Source organism: Pundamilia nyererei, unplaced genomic scaffold (genome assembly GCF_000239375.1).
Source record: "Pundamilia nyererei isolate P.nyererei 1_Seehausen unplaced genomic scaffold, PunNye1.0 scaffold00124, whole genome shotgun sequence".
Classification (NCBI taxonomy): Eukaryota; Metazoa; Chordata; class Actinopteri; order Cichliformes; family Cichlidae; genus Pundamilia; species Pundamilia nyererei.
Window position 1 is genome coordinate 607,964 of NW_005187525.1, and position 21,021 is coordinate 628,984.

A 21,021-nucleotide genomic window follows, 5' to 3' on the forward strand; every position below is an offset into this window, starting at 1 on the left:
AGAGGCCTGTTCAAAGTCATTTGTAGAGCTCTAGCAGTCCTCATCCTGTTTCTTCTTGCACAATGGAACAGATACCTTTATTGATGATGGCTTAACAACCATCTACAGACCTGTCTGGTTCTCCAAGAGTATGCCTGTGTCCTGGAATCTCCTCCGTGCTCCTGAGACTGTGCTGGCACCTTACAGTAATGCAAAACTCCAGTTAGCTTCAAGGCCTGTGATACACAGATTTTTTCAAACCACTTACAGGTCTGCATTTCTCATTTTTGCCATGGAACAGGATGTCCTGCTGCGAACACAGCAGCAAACACCTGGTTACTGTTCAAGCATTTAGATTCTGACGGGCAACCAATCAGAAGAATGTTGCCTTAAAGGGGAGGAGTTAAAACAACGTTCTTTTCTTTCCAAGAATAAAAATAATGAGCAATTAACTTTATAGTTGATCAGCAATCAAGAAGTACTGCAATTCACAGACATAGATTGATTATAACTATATATTTGTTATTATATTATATAGTAGTAATAAAACAAATGAATCAGAATTTTGAACATATGTCAAATTAAGAACCATTTCAGAAATTGTTGATCAGCAGAAAGCTGGTATATGTTTGGTGAGAGTATTCACATCTCTCTGTTACTGTCCCTTTAAGCAGTCAGTGTAGACTGTGACTGGCCAGCTGAGTGAGTGAGTTTCAGCCTGTACTGCTGTAGTGTCGAGCCAGAGCAGCAGACAGCACAGGTGCTCAAGTAGAGCTCTCACCCTGATACACACACAAACACAGATTATTCACACACAATCGTGCACATTCTCTGAGTAGAGACAGCATGAGTACAGTGTCTGAGTCTCTAGATGGGAGCAGCAGGTCTCTGTCTGCAGCCAGGAGACACAAGAGTATCAGGAAAACCTCCAGGAGGATTTATTCTGCCTACCAGGACCACCAGGAGGGGTGAGTCTACTCTCTGTTCTTTCTTCACTCTTACTACTATCAGCACTTGTGGAACTCCTCGCTGCTCGGATCTCTCTGTCTATCTGTTTATAGCTGCTCTTTCAGAGCTTCAAATTTCCTGTTAGTTACAAAATTTCTCATTTTTAAATGATGTCAATAAGGGAAAACTGCAAAGATTTTTACATTCCTCTACAAATACATTTGTTTTGCTTGGCTCATTAATTAATATTACTAAAGAGTCTGGCTCCTGGAAAGCAAACACAAAGAGGTACAGAGAGCATACAGATGAGTTTTTGTTTGATGTTTGAAATGTACTGCATGAATGATATATGGAAAAATACCATCATTTGACATCCCTTATTGATTGTAATGCATATTTGCATAATAGCGTTGTGACAGTGAATATTGTTTGTGTATAGAAATGCTTGCATCGAGCTGTTCTTCTGTAATGGGGATATATTCAGTCATGACTTTTGCATTCCATATTTCAGCTAAAATAATTTATGTTACTCATTTATTACCATAAGTGTTTACACACAGAACAATTAGATTCACTCCTTTTGGAGATACAGCAAACAGCTGTCTTCTTCAATGCTTTCTTATTAAAAGTGAACTACAAATTTACTACAACAATTAACAACATAGCAAATGCATTTGTATTAATGGGCTATCTAATGGTAGAAAACCACTGGAGATACACTATTTGTAAGCTGTAAGTACTGCATCTGACAATCATATTGGTCATAGTTTTTGTCAGATAGTTTTCTGCATATGAAATCTCTCCTTTGTGGAAAATCAATGTACTGCTTCTGCATTCACCATCGACAAGGGTGTTTTTTGTTTAGGAAAAAATTCAGTAAAATAAAAATTAATAAATAGAAATAACAGCAACTGAATAATTTACTTGCGACCTACTTCACAGTTTCAGTTTAATTCAATAATCACATTAAAATAAGTTTAGATATCTCAACATACAGAAAACATAAACATAAGTACAAGAATACCAGCGACAACCAAGACTTAGAGCTGCTAAATCTCATTCCCGGTGCTTCTAACTTGGCCTCATATGGCTCAAAGTAACCAAACATATGAAATGCCATGAGGCTGCTGCCTCATCAAGCTTTAATAAATGGCAGAAACAAAAAGAGATGGGAGCAATGGCTAAAAAAAAATGAATTCCAAGAACCTTTTTCAAAATATGAAATCAGCGATTTCTTGAATATCAGCAGTCCATCATAGAGGCAAGATTGTAACCCAATCAACTGAACTTAGAAATACCTACATGTGCAAAAGAATGATTCATAATTGAAAAACAGGATTGTGATCTGTCCATCGCTCAGTTCTCATGCACATCCATTAGTGGGTTGGTGTGTCTTTATGCATGTCATTATGTGTATTTGTCTCTGTCCGTGGCATGGCTTCTGACCTGGTCCCCTGGGGGTTGTGTCTGGGGTGGCTCGGGCCTCTTCTGTGTGGGCTGGAGAGGGGGGTGTTTACCTGGTGGTTCTTGGTTTTCTTGGGCCCAAAATTACCATTTGTGATTGTTCGGGGTTCATTAGTTCTTATTGAATTGGCAGCTTGCATATCTTGCATATTTTGAAAACCACCATCCGTGCTGAAAAGTACAGTTGTGGCTGGAAAATCTGAGTGTGACACAAGTATTGGGTTTTCTAAAATTTGCTGCTTCACATCTGCAATTCACCCTGACATGCTGCCAATCAACTTCCTGTCTGATAGCAACCCATTCTTGAAAAATTAATGCGTGGAGTTTGTCAGAATTAGTGGGATTTTCTCTGTCTGCTTGCTTCTTGAGGATTGACCACAAGTTCTCAGTGGTCTGGGGAGTTTCCTAAACGACTTAGCTATAACTTGTTCAGCAGCTAGAATTAGTTTTGAAACAAGAATAGGACAACATTCCTCTCCCAAAAGTCCAGCACGTGGTCTCATAAGTTCCCAGGTGTTTAGGGAATGTCGTTAAAAAAATGCAAATACTACACAACTATAGATGTATCCCTGTCACAACTTTCCTTTATATGTTACATTTGCTCCATTTAAAAATGTTCTCACTTTATGACATTTTCAAATTATTTGCTTTTATTCACATTTTACACAGCCTCCCAACAATTTTTGTAACGGGGGTTGTATAAAGTGAGCCTGACTGGAAATATAGATTAATATGACACATCAAATGAAAAATATTATCTCAAAGTAGAGACATTGCAGCCATGTTTTTTTTCCACTCTGAAACCTCTTAGATCCGTCCTTTGTAACAGAGTAACACAGAACCATATTTCCCTTTGCCCGTGTGTCCTATTCTGTAGCTCCTCAGATGAAGAAGACAAAGTAGATGAGAGGGTGGACAGCAATGATCCAGAGGAGATGTTCCAAAACATTCAGTACCAGAAGGAGATCATCGCCAATATTCGGACTAGGCCCTGGCCAATGAGGCGCAAACTCAAAGTCCTAAAGTAACCATCATTTGATTGGGATCTCTGTGTAGACTGCTACTCTGTTGCTTTTCTTATTCTCTGTGTACTGTGTATATGGTATATATACCATATATATATAGGTTCCTAGATATATGCTCATACTGCAGACATATGAATAATTAAATATTCTTTTATCTGTCACTAACATACATACATATGTATGGTTTGAAGAGGACTGCATTACATTCAAAAGTGTTTCTGATATTACATACAAGAGTGGCATGCTTTTACAGAATGGCGAACAGAGATGGCCACCTTGCATTATCATACGCACACAAACAACAGCACTTATTTCAGAAAAATTCAGCCAAAGTTCAGAAGCAGTGTGCGAAAAACTAAGTGCAGCTTCCATAGGATAACTAGCACTGTTTAGTAAGTAAGATAAATTGGATCAGATTAAAACACAACATTTATGCTGCCTATCTGCACACTACACGGACATCTTCACATTTCTGGCCTCCTTCCTGGCTGAAGAATTGTAAAATATTATTTCTTCTGTAGTTAAATTGATATTTGCTATATTGCAAAAATTATTTATTATTAGCACACAACGACCAGCTGTGGAGGAATTTTTCAAACCATTTCTTAACAAAAAGAAGCAATAAAACATCATTAAAACACCTCGCCACAAATAAAACTGTATTATTGGAAAACTGTGCATAAAATATAAAAACCTAAAATGCACCTTTCTATATGGAGATTTCTGTTATAAGCTGGGAGGAGGATAGACCCACACAGCCTTATTTACTTAAAATAATAAAAATAAATGGCACTGTTACTGATGTGCTGAGGTTTTGCAGGCGGTCCTAAGGCTCACACTCACAGTCTCTTAGTGTTTACTGGTTCCAGACACAGGGAGAGCTCTGCACAGAAACAATGATTATTCCAGGGTAAGATGAATAGGCAGACAGAACGAATTGAGGCCAAGCACGTCACCTGGCTGATCCAACAATCTAGAGGTAGAGCAGGTCATCTACTGATCAGAAGCTTGGTGGTTGGATCCCTGGCTGATCCAGTCTCCATTCCAAATATCCTTGGGCTAACTCCAAGCTCTCTCTGATGCACTGGAGTATGAATGTGTGTAATTGGTAGATAAAAAGCCCTTAATCCTAGAAGAAAACGCTTGTATGAATAGGTGAATGAGGCATATATAAAACGGCTTGAGTGCTCTGGGAGAGTGGAAAAGTGCTATATAAGAATCATTTCATTTAACTCTGGGTACTCTAGCTTTGCAGTATAATTGTTATTTGTAATTTTAAATTGGCCATTAACTTTTGGTAGATGAAGTGCTTGAAGTGTATAAAATCAGTCAATATCAATGGATGTATAATTCAAATCTGATTTCATCTTGATGCATTCTCAATCACCCAGGTAAGTAAATCTCCAAAGGTTGGTTCTGTTCATCTGGACGTAGCATTTTGTGGGAGAAACGTTTCATCACTCCCCGATCTTAGAAACAGTACATTTGCACGAAACGTTTCTCCCACAGAAAACGCTGCGTCCAGATGAACAGAACCAACTTTTGGAGATCAAATCTGATTTGTTGTATAGCACTTTTTATTTGATTAGTAGGACTAGAAAAGCACTACACTTTATTGTCAAAAATATTCACTCATCTATCTTCACATGCATATGAACTTGAGTGACATCCTATTCTTAAGCCATAGGGTTTAATATGGTGTTGCCTTTATAGCTATAACAACTTGAACTCTTCTGGGAAGGCTTTCCACAAGGTTCAGGAGTGTGTTTGTGTGAATTCGGACCATTCTTTCAGAAGCATATTAGTGAGGTGAGACACAAGTGTTGGACCACAAGGCTTGGTTCACAGCAGGGTCCAGTCTCTGGACCTTACTTTGTGCACTGGTGTGCAGTCAATTTGGAACTGGAGGGGCCATCCTCAAGCTTTTCCCACAAAGTTGAGAGCATGAAATTGTCCAAAATGTCTTGGTATGCTAAAGCATTAAGAGTTACTTTCTGAAAAACAAGCTCACATCGTAATCCCTGCTCAACCAAACTTTACTCTTGGCATAATGCAGTCAAACAAGTACTGTTCTCCTTGCAAATGCCAAGTCCAAACTGATGGAGATGGAGAAGCATGATTCTTAACTCCAGAGAACACATCTCCACTGTTCTGGAGTCCAATGCATCCAATGCTTTGCACTTCACTTGGTGATGTAAGGCTTGGCTGTAGTGGGCATGGAAACCCATTCCATGAGGCTGTCTGCAAACTATTCTTGAGCTAATCTGAAGGCCATGAAGTTTGGATGTCTGTAGCATTAGACTCTGCAGAAACCTGGCAACCTCTGTGCACTATGCATCTCAGCATCTCTTGACCACACTCTGTAATTTATATACCCCACCACTTTGTGGCTGAGTTGCTATCGTTCCCAATCATTCCCACTTTGTTTTAATACCCAGCAAGGACATTTCACAAGTGGACTTGTTGCACAGGTGGCATCCTATCATAGTACCACATTGGAATTCAGTGAGCTCATGAGAATGAATCATTCTTTCACAGAAGCATTAGTAGCAGCCTAGGTGCTTGATTTTAAACAGCTGTAGCCATGGAAGATGCCGAGATCAGATGAGATCGGGCGCCATCGGCCATACCATCAGGATGGTATGGCCGTAAGATAGTTCAATGCATCCATAGCAAACATTTTCACTGCTATGCAGATGACACCCAACTCTATCTGTCCATGAAGCCAGATAACACACACCAATTAGTTAAACTGCAGGAATGTCTTAAAGACATAAAGACCCAGATGGCCGCTAACTTTCTGCTTCTTAATTCAGATAAAACTGAGGTCAGTGTATTCGGCCCTGAAAATCTGGTATATGGACCAGGTGACCATAAATCCTCCCTTAGTTATGCTGCAATAGGCGTAGGCTGCCGGGGATTCCCATGATGCATTGAGTATTTCCTTTTCAGTCACCTTTCTCACTCACTACCCACATAGCAAGCAGGTCTGGCCCGGATCTGGTATCAAGCCGGCACTGCTGGTTTACTTCTGGCATGATAAGACGTATGTCATCCAGATATGGGCCAGGTCTAGTAATGACGCCACTGTTTATGTGATGGCATGCCACATCTGGCCCGATTGTGGTTTGATTTATGTGGCCCAGGCTCATAGAAAACAGGTCTTCCCTGGATCTGGTATCAGAAACTGGCACTTCTGACTGATTAGTGTCATGGCAGGGTGTATGCCAAGTAAATGTGGGCCAGGTCTGGTAATGATGGCACTATTTATGTTCCTATTTTTCTGTTTCAGTCAGAAGACCCAAATGCCATGTTGCAATATGATATTGCTATGGTAGCCAACGTTTCAAATGCAGATTTGACAGGTTTGTGAGTGTACACTTTATCCAAAACCTAGTGAGGTTTTACTCATCTTTGCCAGTGGCTGGCTGTAACTCAGGAGGTAGAGCAGGTTGCCGACTGATCGGTTAGTGGTTCGATCCCTGGCTTCTCCAATCTGCGAGTCTGTGTATGAAAATAGTTAGGAAGCACTCAGTCTAGAGAAAGTGTGCGATTGGGTGAATGTGGCATGTTGTATAGAGCACTTTGAGTAATCCGGGAGAGTAGAAAAGTGCTATATAAGAATCAGTGCATTCACTGTCTGAAGAGAGTTTCGTCATGTTACTTTTGCACTATTATGTTCCGGCACATGTTGTTATTACATGGCTTGATTAGGTTACACATTAGGCTGACATCTGGCCAGCAGTGTGTCTGCAACTGGCCCGTGGCTGCACACAACTTACACATGGCCCACATACCACAAAGAATGACGGCCCTTTGGTGGCCCAGATCAGGTTTACCAGAGATAATCCACACATGGGCCAGCACAGGACCATCAATGTGTCTGCAACTGGCCTTGTGCTGGCCCATGTGTGGATTACCTCTGGTAAACCTGATCTGGGCCATACCAATTTTGCTATGTGGGTATGTGTTAACAGACCTCTCTGCACTGAATCACACTTGTTATTAACCTCTGTCTCTCTTCCACAGCATGTCTTTCATCCTGTTTTCCTTCTCTCTCCCCAACCGGTCGCAGCAGATGGCCCCGCCCCTCTGAGCCTGTTACTGCCAGCGCTTCCTCCCTGTTAAAAGGGAGTTTTTTTCCACTGTCGCCAAAGTGCTTGCTCATAGGGGGTCATATGATTGTTGGGTTTTTCTCTGTATGTATTTTTGTAGGGTCTACCTCACAGTATAAAGCATCTTGAGGCACTGTTGTGATTTGGTGCTGTATAAATAAAATTGAATTGAAATGGAAGATGGATTGGAACACTCCAAAAGTTGATCCTGTTCATCTGGACGTAGCGTTTTGTGGGAGAAACGTTTCATCACTCATCCAGGTGACGTCTTCAGTCTCAGCTGACTGCAGGTTTCCAATCTTATAAACAGAACATTTGCATAATGACTGAAACCAGCCCACTGAAGGAACAATGGGCTGGGAGGTCAGTTCCTCAGTCATAATTATGCAAATTCTCATGACCATTGATCAACAACAATGGATTGGAACACTTAAAGTCACTTTGATGTGTCAGTGAATACTTTTGGCAATATAGTGCATATTAAAGCAAGCAAATAATACAAAAGCATTCTAAAGTCAAATATAAGGGCATCTGTTGCAAAGCTAGGCCAAAATTGTGTAATGGTGCAATTGGGACAATGATCCCAAGCACACCAGCAAATCTACTACAGAACTGTCAAAGTTTCAGAGGACTCAGATGCAGCTGAGAAAGGTTCTACAGGGCTTAATGAACAATTTCAAGAATGACTCCAGCAAAAATGTTTACTACAATTCTTTCACGAGTCAGGATATCACTTTTTCCACAGGGCCAGCTTTGCAATGTCAAAGCCTCTAGAACAGTTTGCAACTGAGAGTGTGTGAGAGACTTGGCCAGACAGGTAAGTACTCAAACAACACAGCAGCTAGGTTTTGACACAGAGTAGGGCAACAATGTGGTGACAAAGGGAGAGGAAAGTACTGCCAGTGACAGGAAACAGATAAGCCTGTTTTAAGCTGGCTGAAACAAGTACACAGGGTGATATGTCATGCAATTACATGGCACGTTACACTGTAATTTTAGAATGTGGTAAATACCAGATTATTTTTTAATTATTTCCTTGTACATAAAACCTTGGAACTAAAGGAAGGTGGGAGGGTTTTCACATCACTGTACACAAAGAGCATATATGAGGGACACATTTAATTTTACCTTCACCAATTATATCTTTTTGCATAAGGAAATGTAATTTTTTTGATAGTATCAACAAATAGTATCGACTGACTGAGTCCAAGGAGACTACTAACAGAGAACAAGCTGAGCCACAGAGAGACAGAGGGAGTAGATAGAGAGCTCCTGAGATGTGCTGAGTGTGTGCCATGAATAACAGGTTTTATATGGGCAGTTTGCTATTACCGCAGAGGTTTTATTACCATCATCAGGGATGGGATGCTAGCGTGCAGTTTCAAACCCCCTTTAATCTCAGGGTGAGTGTAATTATTTCCACTGCAAGAACAATTTATTTCACACCACAAATTTGTGCTTTTTACCCACATTTCCAGACACGAGTTGTTCTTCAGCCCTGTAAATGAACATGCATTTATTGTAAAGCCGTAGTTTCTTTTTTGAGCCTTGAAAGTCTGTAAATTATTATACAATTCACATACTCAGTACTCAGTGGCTTCCTAGTTGTTCCTTGTGCCATAACAAAAACAGGTTTGATTACTGGAATCAGAGAAATAATATTTATATATCGAAAATGTTGGGGCTACTTCAAGAACATTTAATTAAGATTTCATTTAATTTAGAGTTATGCTCACTTGGTTATTGATTACTTGATTGCACTTGATTATGTGTACTGCGTAAGTATTCACAAAATTTTCATTTGTAAAAATGCAAGTAACTGAATGGAAAGATCTTTTTCTGTTTAAATAAATAAATGTACTTGGTGGACTTTATCTGTGTGATTCCCAGGCAGGCCAGAGAGATTGTTCTGAGATATGAGGGCCGACTAACCAGAACCAGAGGTTACCAGACCGCAGGAGCTGATGTACGTCCACCAGCCTTTCATCCACTGACTTTTTTTTTTTGCACTAACAATCTAATCCTGCTGGACTGGAGATTGGAGAAACAGATTGCTTAATGTATTTATAGTGCATTATAGATCTTGTCCACAACAGGATAAAGTGCTATTTCAGGGCAGTTTTATTTCTCTGCACTGCAGTGGCCTGATGATTACAGCCAAAACAGTAAATTGTGTTTGATTTCTTATATAAAGGCTGCTGAGTTTTGATCTTTCAAGGCTCTTCTCCTCTGTGGGCTGAACACACATGTGTATAACTCTTTATTCGTATTTGCAAAAAGATTAAGTCAGACAGTGAGAAAGATAGTTGTGCTGCAATAATCCATGGAGCAGCACAAGTGAATTTATAGCCCATGTTACGGCGCAGTTAATTCAATGTTTGGGCTGCTTCCCACCCATTAGAATAAATTGACTTTCAGTGAGCAGTCTGACGATCAGGTATCAGTTCTACAGTTTGGCTCACGGTTAATTGAAAATCAGAATCAATGGCCCAGCTGACCTTCTCATGATTAACAATTAACAGCTTAGTTGTGTTTCTTATCTTTCAGCACTCTAAAAATGATACAGCCACACTGTTTCAGATCTCCGGTGTCTGCTACTTTATTATATGCTGAAAATTGGAAATTAGACAGTTCATCAACACACAATAAATAAAAAATGTAATTGCTGTTATAATTTTAGACTTTACTGAGAGCTTTTCATCACAGAAACAATGGTAGAAGTAGTTTTTTGTTAAACCTCTGTCAGTGTTTCTCAGCTTGATTCTCTCCTGCAGCTGCTGAAGAAACTTTCCCGTTTGCTTTACAACATTGTGGTGCTGTTCATTCCTTGGGAAGTCAGGATCAAGAAAATTGAAAGTGAGTTATCTGTTTTCTTTGTTCATGAAAACGTGTTTCCTACATCTGCTGGCTAAAAAGAAAAGAACAAAGGAGCAGGGTGTGTGTGTGTGGGGGGGGGGGGATAAGAAATCACTCATGAAGTTCAACAGGACAGAAAATGGGAAATTTGCTAGAAATAACTTTGAAAATAGCATCTTTTCATCAAGGAAACTCATTGCTTTCCACATCGGCTTTGCTGTGATATATTCAAACATTAGATGGCCTTATTACATTTTTTAATAACTGGATTTAGCAACAAAGAAATATTTGTGATTTTAGCTCAGAATCAACACATTACCATAAGCATATGGACTTTGAAGAGACGTTGTTGTGAACTGGGGCCATTCAAGAGAAAATAACACACTGATTTAAATGCATATCAAGAACAACGGCACAACACATCCAAGGATACTGCTGGTTACGTGTTTAAGCTATTCAAATTTGTGGTACAGCAGAACACAGTCCAACAGACTGTTATATCCAAAGTGTTATATGCTTGGATGGTTGTCCGGAGAGGAGTCGTGTTATGGCGTATTAGGCCACCACAGTAAGCTGGCCCAGTACAACTGCCTAATTTGACATATTTTTCTCAAAAAATCTTTTTTATTTCTTTGTCATTAATGTACCAAATAGTGTTTGCTTCCAGGCACCAAGAATGTGAAAAGTTTATTCGGTGAGCTGTGTTTATTATTACGTTAGATTAAGCTTTGAAAGAAACCACCAAGCTTTTTGATCAAACAGCACCATTAAAATGCATTACTGTCAGTGGTGTACACCTACAGCAGTGTTTGTGTGTGAACTATGTGCAACGTATTAGTCAGTCTTATTTTGATGTTTCCTCTGACTTGCTGAGGTCACTTTGGGTCAGGCGTGGCCTCCTACTTTATCTTCCTCCGCTGGTTGTTTGGGATCAACATTGTTCTCACCATCATGACTGGAGCCTTCATTGTCCTACCAGAGGTCAGAAAATCTCTCATACCATATATGGATGGATGGACTAGAAAGTTCTAGTTTCTTTAGAATGGTAATCCAGCTGCAAAACTACACAGGCACTTGACAACCTTGCTTTTATACAGGAATATAATCCTAATACAACCACTTAGCAGCAGCTAAGTTAAGTCCCCTGCTGGACAGAGAGATGTCATAGATGAATTGCACTCATTGGCGCCAACTAATTCAGACTCATTGCAAGATTTATGACTCTTAGAGATATCTATGATAGTAATTTTCTATTCATAAATGCGTGTTAACTTCTATTTCTCATACGGTGCTGTGAAAATGTTGAGTTTAACTGGCAATGAGTCTTTCAGATCCTGCTGGAATTTGCTCCACTCTTCTTTACAGATATCAGTTACATTTAAGTCCAGAGTTTGACGAGTCTGCACCAAAACCACCAAAAAAGATCCATTTTTGATAAAGCATATAGTTCGGGCTGGATCGACTGTCATCTGTCAGATGATCTGGGGTCTTTGACCCTGCACTTATTATTATACCCTCTGCATATCCCTCTTTATTCTTGTTTGGATTTTCATATTCTAGCCTTAATTTCTGGGTTTTTTTGTTGTTGTTTTGTTGTTTGTTTGTTTTTTCGGGGGGGTCCATGATATTTTCAGGTTGTATTTTGTTTTCATAGTTGGATGTTTTCTGCCCATCTGTGTTCTCCATATCAAGTTTGCATTCTTGTGTCCTGTGTTTAGTTACGTCCTGTTTTCATTTGTTACCATGCTAATGTTGTGTGCATTGTCTTTAGTTTTGCTTGCCCTTCTCTCGTTAGCTAGATTTGATCTTTTATCCACCTGTGTCTTGTCTTCCCCAGCTTCCTCCCCTCTCCCTAATTACCTTGAGTGTATTTAAGCGCTTAGTTTTCCTCAGGTATTTGTTGTACTGTACTGTTTGACAATATTTTCTTGCAGGACTCTTTCAGCACATATCCTGTCCCTTTCTTTTCTTTTAAATTTAAATGTTAAATATCTTAAATAATAAAACCTACACAAATGGTCAATGATGAGTTTTGTATTTAATTTTTACCCCAGTAAATATATTGTTGATTTGTCCTTTAGTACAGATTATAGAATATTTGCAAGGCAAGGCACGGACAGTAATAGTGGGATGGGGGTGCACCTGGATATATATCTAACACTGACATGCAGACACAAGCAATTTTCTCAGACATAACTTACAATGTCATTCCCACTGCATATCTTGATCCTCCATTTTTCTTCTTTCTCACTTCATGGCTTGTTGGAATTACCACTCTGCTGTTCCTATTTGCACGTCTCACCTTTATCTCACCTTGCTTAGTGAATAATATTGTTCGCTATCAAACATTATAGGTTCTCATTTTCATGTTTCTGTATTGTACTGGGAATTGAGTGGGTGGCCGTAGCTCAGGTAGCAGAGCAGGCCACTTACTAATCAGAAGCTTGGTAGTTTGAGCTCTTCTTGTCAAATGTCCTTGGGCAAGACACTAAACCCATGTTGCTCTCTAATGCATCCATTGGAGCATGAATGCATGTTAATGTTAAATAGAAATCACTAGCATAGAAAGAGTACAGAAAAACTGTGTTTGTGTGAATGAGGCAAGTTTGACATAGAGTATTAAAGAACCAGTCCATTTACCAATTATTCAACAGAGTTTGAATGTAGGGTCAGTCCACCGGAGTTATCACTGTCTTTCTTTAATAACACACTCTCAAAAACATTTACAGTGCTCCTCAGTCAATGTTCAATGTTCAATTGTTCAATGTACTGCACACAGTGGAACACAGGCTTGTTTGAGCCTGTGCTGCTGAAGCTGTAGGTTTGCTCACTTATAAAGAAATTAACATCCTCCAAAAAACAAACATTTAATTTTAATCAAAAAACCCCCAGTAGAAAACATATTGGCTAAAAGTTAGAAATTGACTTGCATGGCCAACTGAAATAAGTATTTGATCCCCAGGGAAAACATGGTGGAGAAACCCTTGTTGGTAACAATGTTTCTACCTCCGTATTTGACTGTGGGGACACTGCAAGAGTTCAGTCTAATATGGCGCACTGTGCTTCAAATTGTGTTCTTTGTTTCTACGGTACTACCTTTAAATCATTAACATGCTAGTTGGTTGATTTTTGAAAATAATAATACTCACAAAGCTTCTGGGTGACGATCTTTAAGCTCATTCCAAAAGGCAGATCTACAACCCCTCACATCCCATATGGAAAAGAAATAGTAAAAAGTTATATGTGATTACTCATGAAAGTGGCCACTTTCTCATTGCTTTCACACATTGTTTTAGTAAGTATCCAAAACATACAAGTTTCATTATATAATTTTTCAAGGGATCTTATATCTGTTTTTACTCTTGTATGCTTTTCATACAAGTTTCACACAAGACAGATACAAAAGATTTATATACTGTATATCTTTTCCATTTGGGATGCTTTGACATTGCTAGGCCATTTGTATTGTTAACACCTGAACAACTGTCTAAGTAAACCTCATCACTCGGGCCACTCACACTCAGAGGCTACTCAGACCAAGTCCTTTGCAACCTGTTCTTCTATTGTATATATTTCTCATGTCTTTTTATCCCTGCTGTCTTACTATTTATGCTTCACACCTGCACAGTTGTTGTGGAGCACCAACAGTTAGGTTGTACATGTACAATGTCAATAAAGGGCTATTATATTGTATTAAATGATCTTGTTATGCAGGTAGATGGATGGAGGGATGAAAGGGTTATCAAAAATCCAACAGTAACACCAAGTTTTTTTTAAATTTTAAAAATCACAACAGAGTTTCTGTAACCTTGCACTGATCTTTACCTAACACTAACGCTGCCATGTGCCTAAACCTAGCAAAACCGTAACCAGGAGGCATGGACTAAAAAAATCAAGCATAATGTTACAAAGTCCAGCTGCAGATCAGTAGGCGATCTTAATATCAGCTCAGCTGTCAGCGAAACTGATGTCCTTGTACGAATCGTCAAGTCTTGCTATTTCTCTCTGGCTCTGGATGGAGGAAGGGGAAGTCCCAGAAGAGTCATACCACCAAATAGATATGGTCACCTGTAGATAACATGACTGAAATGCATTTTATTTATTACAATTACAGTGCACTGAACTATGTTTGTGTGCACTAGCTGCTGGCTGGAGCACCATTTGGAACAACAAGAAGTAAAACTATTCCCAAGGAACACCTGGCTTCAGCCCAGGACCTGGACACCATCTGGTCTCTTGGGGCAAGCTTCTTTCTTTTTACTGTTCTATCAATAGCACATTACTTACAGATAGACTAGAACATTATTTAAACATTATTTTACTCCCTTTCTGACCAATTAAGATAAAACCGATCGAAACCTCTTCCAGTCCAAAAGTTGCATTAGAGTTAGAATATAGGACTGAGCAAGTAAAGACATAATTCTTTCATCCCTATATAAACATTTCATCTAATGGATACTAATGATCATGCTCCAACTGATTTCCTTTACTGTTTTCATTTTCACCATTTTTATCTCTTTGTGTGCATTGCCATGTGTGTTTGTGAAAATGTGTTGTCTTTGATTCTTCACAGGGCTACCTCCAGTACTCTGTGTTATTCTATGGTTACTATGGCAGGGTGAGAAAAATCGGCAGTGCAGGGTACCGATTACCCCTTGCCTACTTCCTGGTTGGAATGGCTGTCTTTGCCTACAGTTTCATCATTCTGTTGCGAAAGTAATCATTATGCTCTTTAAAACTTATACTGATGCTATGATTATCTGATGGGTTAGCAATGTGATGTCTTAGAATGATTTCAAGTTTGTTAAAACTTGGGGAAAAACTGGGAAAAAAGAGTTAAAAGTTAATCTAATCTTTACTTATCCCTACTGAATCTATAACATTTCACAATAACATGGAGTAATGTTTAGCATAATTTCCAATCTTTGCAACATTTAATAATCAGCAACTTAATATAAAATAAAAAGGTCAGGACCCAATGTTTCCCAGCATAACATCGCACAAGGCATCACATTGTTCTCTTCTCCCTGTTGCTGTTAATGCTTCACTGATGGTGAAGGACTGTTATTATTAAAATAAAAAACAAGATGTGCAAAATATATCGTCTGATAACATGCCCTGAAAAATAATATTTCTGCAGAATGGCAAAGAATTCACGCCTGAGCCTGGCCAGTGCTTCTGATGAAAGCTTCACTTTCTGCTGGAGAGTGTTCTGTGCCTGGGATTACCTGATAGGAAACCCAGAGGCTGCAGAGAGCAAAGGAGCTGCCATTGTTAACAACATCAGGGTCAGAGAAGAATGTAACTTGAACTGTGCAATTAATTTTTTTTTAAGAACAAGATATTTAAATTATGACCTAAACACAAGTGACTATCAATATTTTTCTGCACAGGAAGCCATTGTCGAGGAGCAAGAAAAGAAGAAGGATACCAGTCTGTAAGTGCTTGTTTGTGAGCATTGTTTTGTATGTTTTCTGTTTGTCCAGCTTCCTGCAGCTCAGTCTATTGAAGCTATAGGTGAGTGACTGTTTATTTACTACCCCAAGAAGTTGCTTCTGTTCATCTGGACGTAGCGTTCAATGCAGAAGCGTTTCGTCACTCAGCCAAGTGACTTTTTCAGCCTCAGCTGACTGCAGGTTTCCCCAACCTTATAAACAGTACATTTAGTGCATAATGACTGAAACCAGCCCACAGAATGAACAATGGGCTATGAGGTCAGTTTCATGATCATTAATATGCAAATATTCATGACATTGATCAAAAACCATTGATTTGGTGAATGGCTGCAATCACAGCATTGTAAGATGGGCAGGTACCTCAGGCTAGGCTCAAGGCATGCTGAAAGATGCCTTTTGCTGCTACACTAAGGAATGTTTACTGTTCCTCCACTACCTCAACTCATCATCATAAAACATTATTATGTTACGTTGTGTTTTTTTGTCACACTGTCACTTTGTTGCTCTTGTTTGCACATTTGCACGTGCACTTTGTTGTCTGCTGTCTGTTAACAAAAAAAAAGTCTTCCTTAGATAGTTAGATAGTTAGTTTTTGTTATTTATGTTGTAATTTATGTTAGGTCAGTCTGTCTTGTCTCTGCTAGCCAGCTAACTAGGCCTCTTAGTTAGCTAGTTTAGTGTTTTCTGTTAATTTATGTTGTAAATTTATGTTGCATGTAGCACCTTGGTCCTGGAGGAACGTTGTTTCACTTCACTGTGTACTATCTGTATATGGTTGAAGTGACAATAAAGCCAACTTGACTTGACTTGACTTGACTTGAAGAGATTATGTTTCTTAGATTATCTCAGAAGATAACGATGAGGTGGCTGGGGAAGGGGAGGTAAATTCTGCTTAGACTGCTGTGCTTGGATAAATGGCAGGAGATGGATGGATACAGACCTTTAAGTAGCCACAATTCCTTGAAAAACAAGTGAATCTCCTGAAACTGAAAATGGCAGTGACATGTAAATCATTGGCGACACTGAGCTACAATACTTTACTTTAGGCAGAAGTCTGAGTTGATTAAACCCAAAGATTTTCTAATGTTTAAAATCTATACATGTCCAAATCCTTGACATTTTATATTCTAGGTGCAGTGTTGGTATAGGGAGGCTAAAATCCTACAGACAGACTCATGGCTGAAGGTGGTCCTTTTGAAAGTGTAAATAATGTAAATGTAATGTATGTATGTAAATAATGAAAGAGTCAGCAATAGCAAAAAGAGGCTGCAGTGACACCTTATCTGAAGTGTATGTTGTTCAGAACATCCAACATACACTTCAGATGTCTACTAAGAATAGTGCATCACAATTACATCCACTTTTCTAACTGATCATTGCCAATGACACTGTGTTTTCCCTCAGTGCAGTTCTGATCAGTCTACGGATCTTGGCCAACATCCTGGTGCTCCTCTCTTTAGCAGGGAGCATATACATCATTTACTTTGTGGTGGATCGTTCTCAGAAACTGGAGCAGGAGAAGCCGGAGCTGACGCTATGGGAGAAGAATGAGGTACAGGAACAGACTGGACGTCACCATCCTTATCATCAGTTATTTTAATTGGATAATCCAATATACAATACAGTTCTAAGGAACCACTGAAAGTGGAGACTTGACATGGATCCAGTGGAAGGCAACTACTAAATGTATATATCCATCTGCCAGTTTTAGAGAGCTTTAGTCACCTTACAGCAACCAGCTCACTCTCACAACAAAATGTGTAAGCTATGCTGATCAACTGTGCAACACACGTACATGTGTACTCTGTGTGCATACACACATACAGAATTTCTTTTTCTCAACAGAAGCTGTAAAACTGCTACATGCCTACATCTTTTGACCTGTTTTTTATAACACACATTGTTGCCCAAAGAATTTACTCATTCATCCAAATTATTGAATTCAGGTGTTCCAATCACTTTCATGGTCACAGTTGTAGAGGCATGCAGACTGCTTATACAAACATTTGTGAAATAATCGTTCTTTCTCAGGAGCTCAGTGAGAGGGCATTGCAGTACCGTGCAACCATCAAATACTCCGCAGTCAACCGCTAGTGGCATTATGCCACACTGGAAGTGACTGAAAAAGGCACGGAAAATTGCAAAGCGGGGTCAGCGGATACTGTGGGATGTAGTGGCCATCAGAGCTCAAGAACATTGCATAGAGCTTCATAGGTTTTCATGGGCAAGCAGCTGTATCCAAGCATTATGTCACTAAAGTGACTGATGTAGTGGTGAAAAGTACACTGCCACTGCCACTTGGATGCTTATAGCCGAATTTCTTGCCACACACGCATAACTGAAAACTGCACCTAATGAGCATGTTCAGTTATTATAAACATTCAATGAATGAATTAATCAATGAATCAATTAATTAGGACCCTCGGAAATCACTGAAATTGTTAGAAACAATGAGACATATTTGTTACATGCATTTCAGTTAAAATAACAAACTTTTCTCCAACTACCAACTACCCATCAGTTACTTATGTATCCATCTACTTTCCAGGTGAGTGTAGTGGTTTCTCTCATCACCATGATTGCTCCATCTGCTTTTGAACTGGTGGCTCAGCTGGAGATGTACCACCCACGAACCTCACTGCGATTCCAGTTGGCCAGGTACCATTGTCTAACCACAGCCTATAATGACACAATAATGGCATACTATACTATTCAGAAAATGAATGGAACCCTTACACTTTTATGCCAAAAAATCTAAGTTAAAATTTTCCCTTAACTTTGGTTAGTTATGTGACAAGTGATACGAGTTGCAACTTACTCAGGCCCTGCATGTTTTTAAAGTCTTTAATTTAAAACCTAAGTAGTACAAAAACTGGTTTTATGGTTTTTTAAAGTTTGTGGTGATTTTATGGGTAACTGGTATTAATAATATAGTTTCTACTAACCAAAGTTAGTTTGGTTTGTGGGTTAGGTTGTTTTGTTCTCAACAAATTATACAATGTTTGTCAGTAACAATTTTTACTTTGACTATTTCATTCATCAAGATCTGATGAGAGCCCTCATTGGAGCAGTATTTATATAATAACTGAAAGGTCTTACAATGCTCATCAATTTACAGGGTCCTTGTCTTATACCTTGGGAATCTCTACAGTCTCATCATTGCTCTCCTTGATAAAGTCAACAGTATGAGCTCTGCTGTGAGTATGTTAACCAGCCCCAGTTAAGAATTAGTTATCTAGTTTCAAATTTGAACACTATTTAGAAAATAATATAAGATTAATAATTTAATTTGCTGGTCATTCATTTTGCCACAGTTACTAGAAAATAGCACAAACAAGTTACCAAATATTTAACCATGGAAGAATTGCTACAAAAATCACGTTTTGAAAATGCAGTATTTAGTGGACCTTCTGATGAAATTAAAAAAGTAAATGGTAAATGGCCTGTATTTATATAGTGCTTTACTAGTCCCTAAGGACCCCAAAGCGCTTTACACATCCAGTCATCCACCCATTCACGCACACATTCACACACTGGTGATGGCAGCTACATTGTAGCCACAGCTGCCCTGGGGCGCACTGACAGAGGCGAATATTGATGAATATTAATATGAGTTTAAATCTGTATTGTGACTCAGGCATTTTATTTATTTTTTGTTGCAATTTATTATTTAAAAATATAGTGTGGAATTGATTGTTAAGGGGAGAAATATCACTGATGTAAAAGTCCCTAACTCACAAAATCTCATCAAATACAATACATATGGCTTTAAACAGTTAAACTGAGATACATATCATTCAAGAGAAAATTCAGTATGTAGGTTATTTTAATGTTGACATGAGCAACACATTGGACAGAAAATAACTGGTAAACTTGTTATGCTAACAACTAGCACTATTCCAGTGGTATTACTTTGCTACATTTTAAAGCCAAAGTTGAGACTTTAAGAAGGTAAACACAGTTCATTCTATCTTCAGTGTCTTTAAAATGTGTCCAGGTATTCTGTTTACTTTTTATGCACATAAACTAACTAGTTTGGAATTATTTTCTACTATCTTTATACTAATGCTAATGCTAATTGTGTAGGCTAAATAAGCTAATATGCTACAATGCTCAGTCCTACATTTTAGACGTCTAAATTCAGGGGTTGCATCCTTCAAAGGCCACATTTGAAGGCTGATTATGTCACAGCAATGCGAAGAAGACTGTTTTCCCGGGATCTGAAGGATCCATGAGGCGGAACCTTGGTGGCCCACTCTATCCCAAGATTCATTGCGCATTGGTGGTTCTAGAATATTTTTTGAAAAGGATGGTCCAAGGAATGCAGTCAAGGAATAAACTCAAATGTAATTGTTTTTATCTCACTCAAATATCCTGTAGCAAAAATATTAACAAGAATCTAAAATGTCAAAATTCTACAGTTTCAGATGTGTAACGAGTTAGTGATGCTTTTAAAGCTTTTACATTAAATTATAAGCAGTCAAAAAACCAACTTACATGTTTTAGAGTTTGTGTAGATGCTATGGAAAATTGATACTAAATAAATCCAGATTTCCCTTCAGTTGTGTATAACTTTTAAAATCTTCTGCACATACAATTCAGTTTTGATACCAAAGCTGGGTCTGTTTAGTGGTGTGAAGTTTAATATGCTTCAGTGTTTGGCGGGGACATCTGCCGTGACTGGTTGGGGTGAGAGAGAGAAGACGGAACAAAAGACATGCTGTGGAATAGAGCGACTGAAGGCTTTTCAGGGAGTTTTTAGGACATCCTGACATAACAAATTACAGTAGTCCAGCCTAGAAGTGATAAATGCACGAACAGGTTTTTCAGCTTCACTTTGAGAGAGGGCATCTCTACGGGCTGAAATCTGTGCCATCAGAAACTGAAGTTGAATAAGTTAAATTTGAATTTGAATTGCTCGGATTGAATCTGAATTGTAACTTGAATAAATGTTTTTAAAAACTGAATTTGAATTAGCCTAATTTGAAATTCAATTTATTGGTTTGAAAAGGATCATCACTAAATTGAAATTGAATTTTATATTTTGAAATTGAATTCATTTGCTTTGAAACTGCATTTTATCCTTTAAAAATTTAGTTCTTGAATAATTTCAGATTCACTTCTCACCATTCAGTTTCAGTTCTACAATTCAGTTTTTTGGGACTTACATCCGGTTCC

The 21,021-nt window shown here is 38.7% G+C and overlaps 1 protein-coding gene across 1 annotated transcript in view; it reads left to right on the forward strand.

The window, feature by feature from the left end:
• Window positions 1-825: 825 nt before the first annotated feature.
• Window positions 826-21,021, forward strand: part of tmc3 (transmembrane channel like 3) — a 42,272-nt gene continuing 22,076 nt past the window's right edge. The window contains exons 1-12 of the mRNA XM_005742888.1: window positions 826-947; window positions 3,269-3,415; window positions 9,422-9,497; window positions 10,306-10,387; window positions 11,262-11,368; window positions 14,530-14,628; window positions 14,961-15,103; window positions 15,528-15,675; window positions 15,781-15,824; window positions 17,248-17,395; window positions 18,392-18,501; window positions 18,962-19,040. Of these exons, the coding sequence (XP_005742945.1) occupies window positions 826-947; window positions 3,269-3,415; window positions 9,422-9,497; window positions 10,306-10,387; window positions 11,262-11,368; window positions 14,530-14,628; window positions 14,961-15,103; window positions 15,528-15,675; window positions 15,781-15,824; window positions 17,248-17,395; window positions 18,392-18,501; window positions 18,962-19,040 (1,305 nt within the window). The remainder of the gene's footprint in view (window positions 948-3,268; window positions 3,416-9,421; window positions 9,498-10,305; window positions 10,388-11,261; window positions 11,369-14,529; window positions 14,629-14,960; window positions 15,104-15,527; window positions 15,676-15,780; window positions 15,825-17,247; window positions 17,396-18,391; window positions 18,502-18,961; window positions 19,041-21,021) is intronic.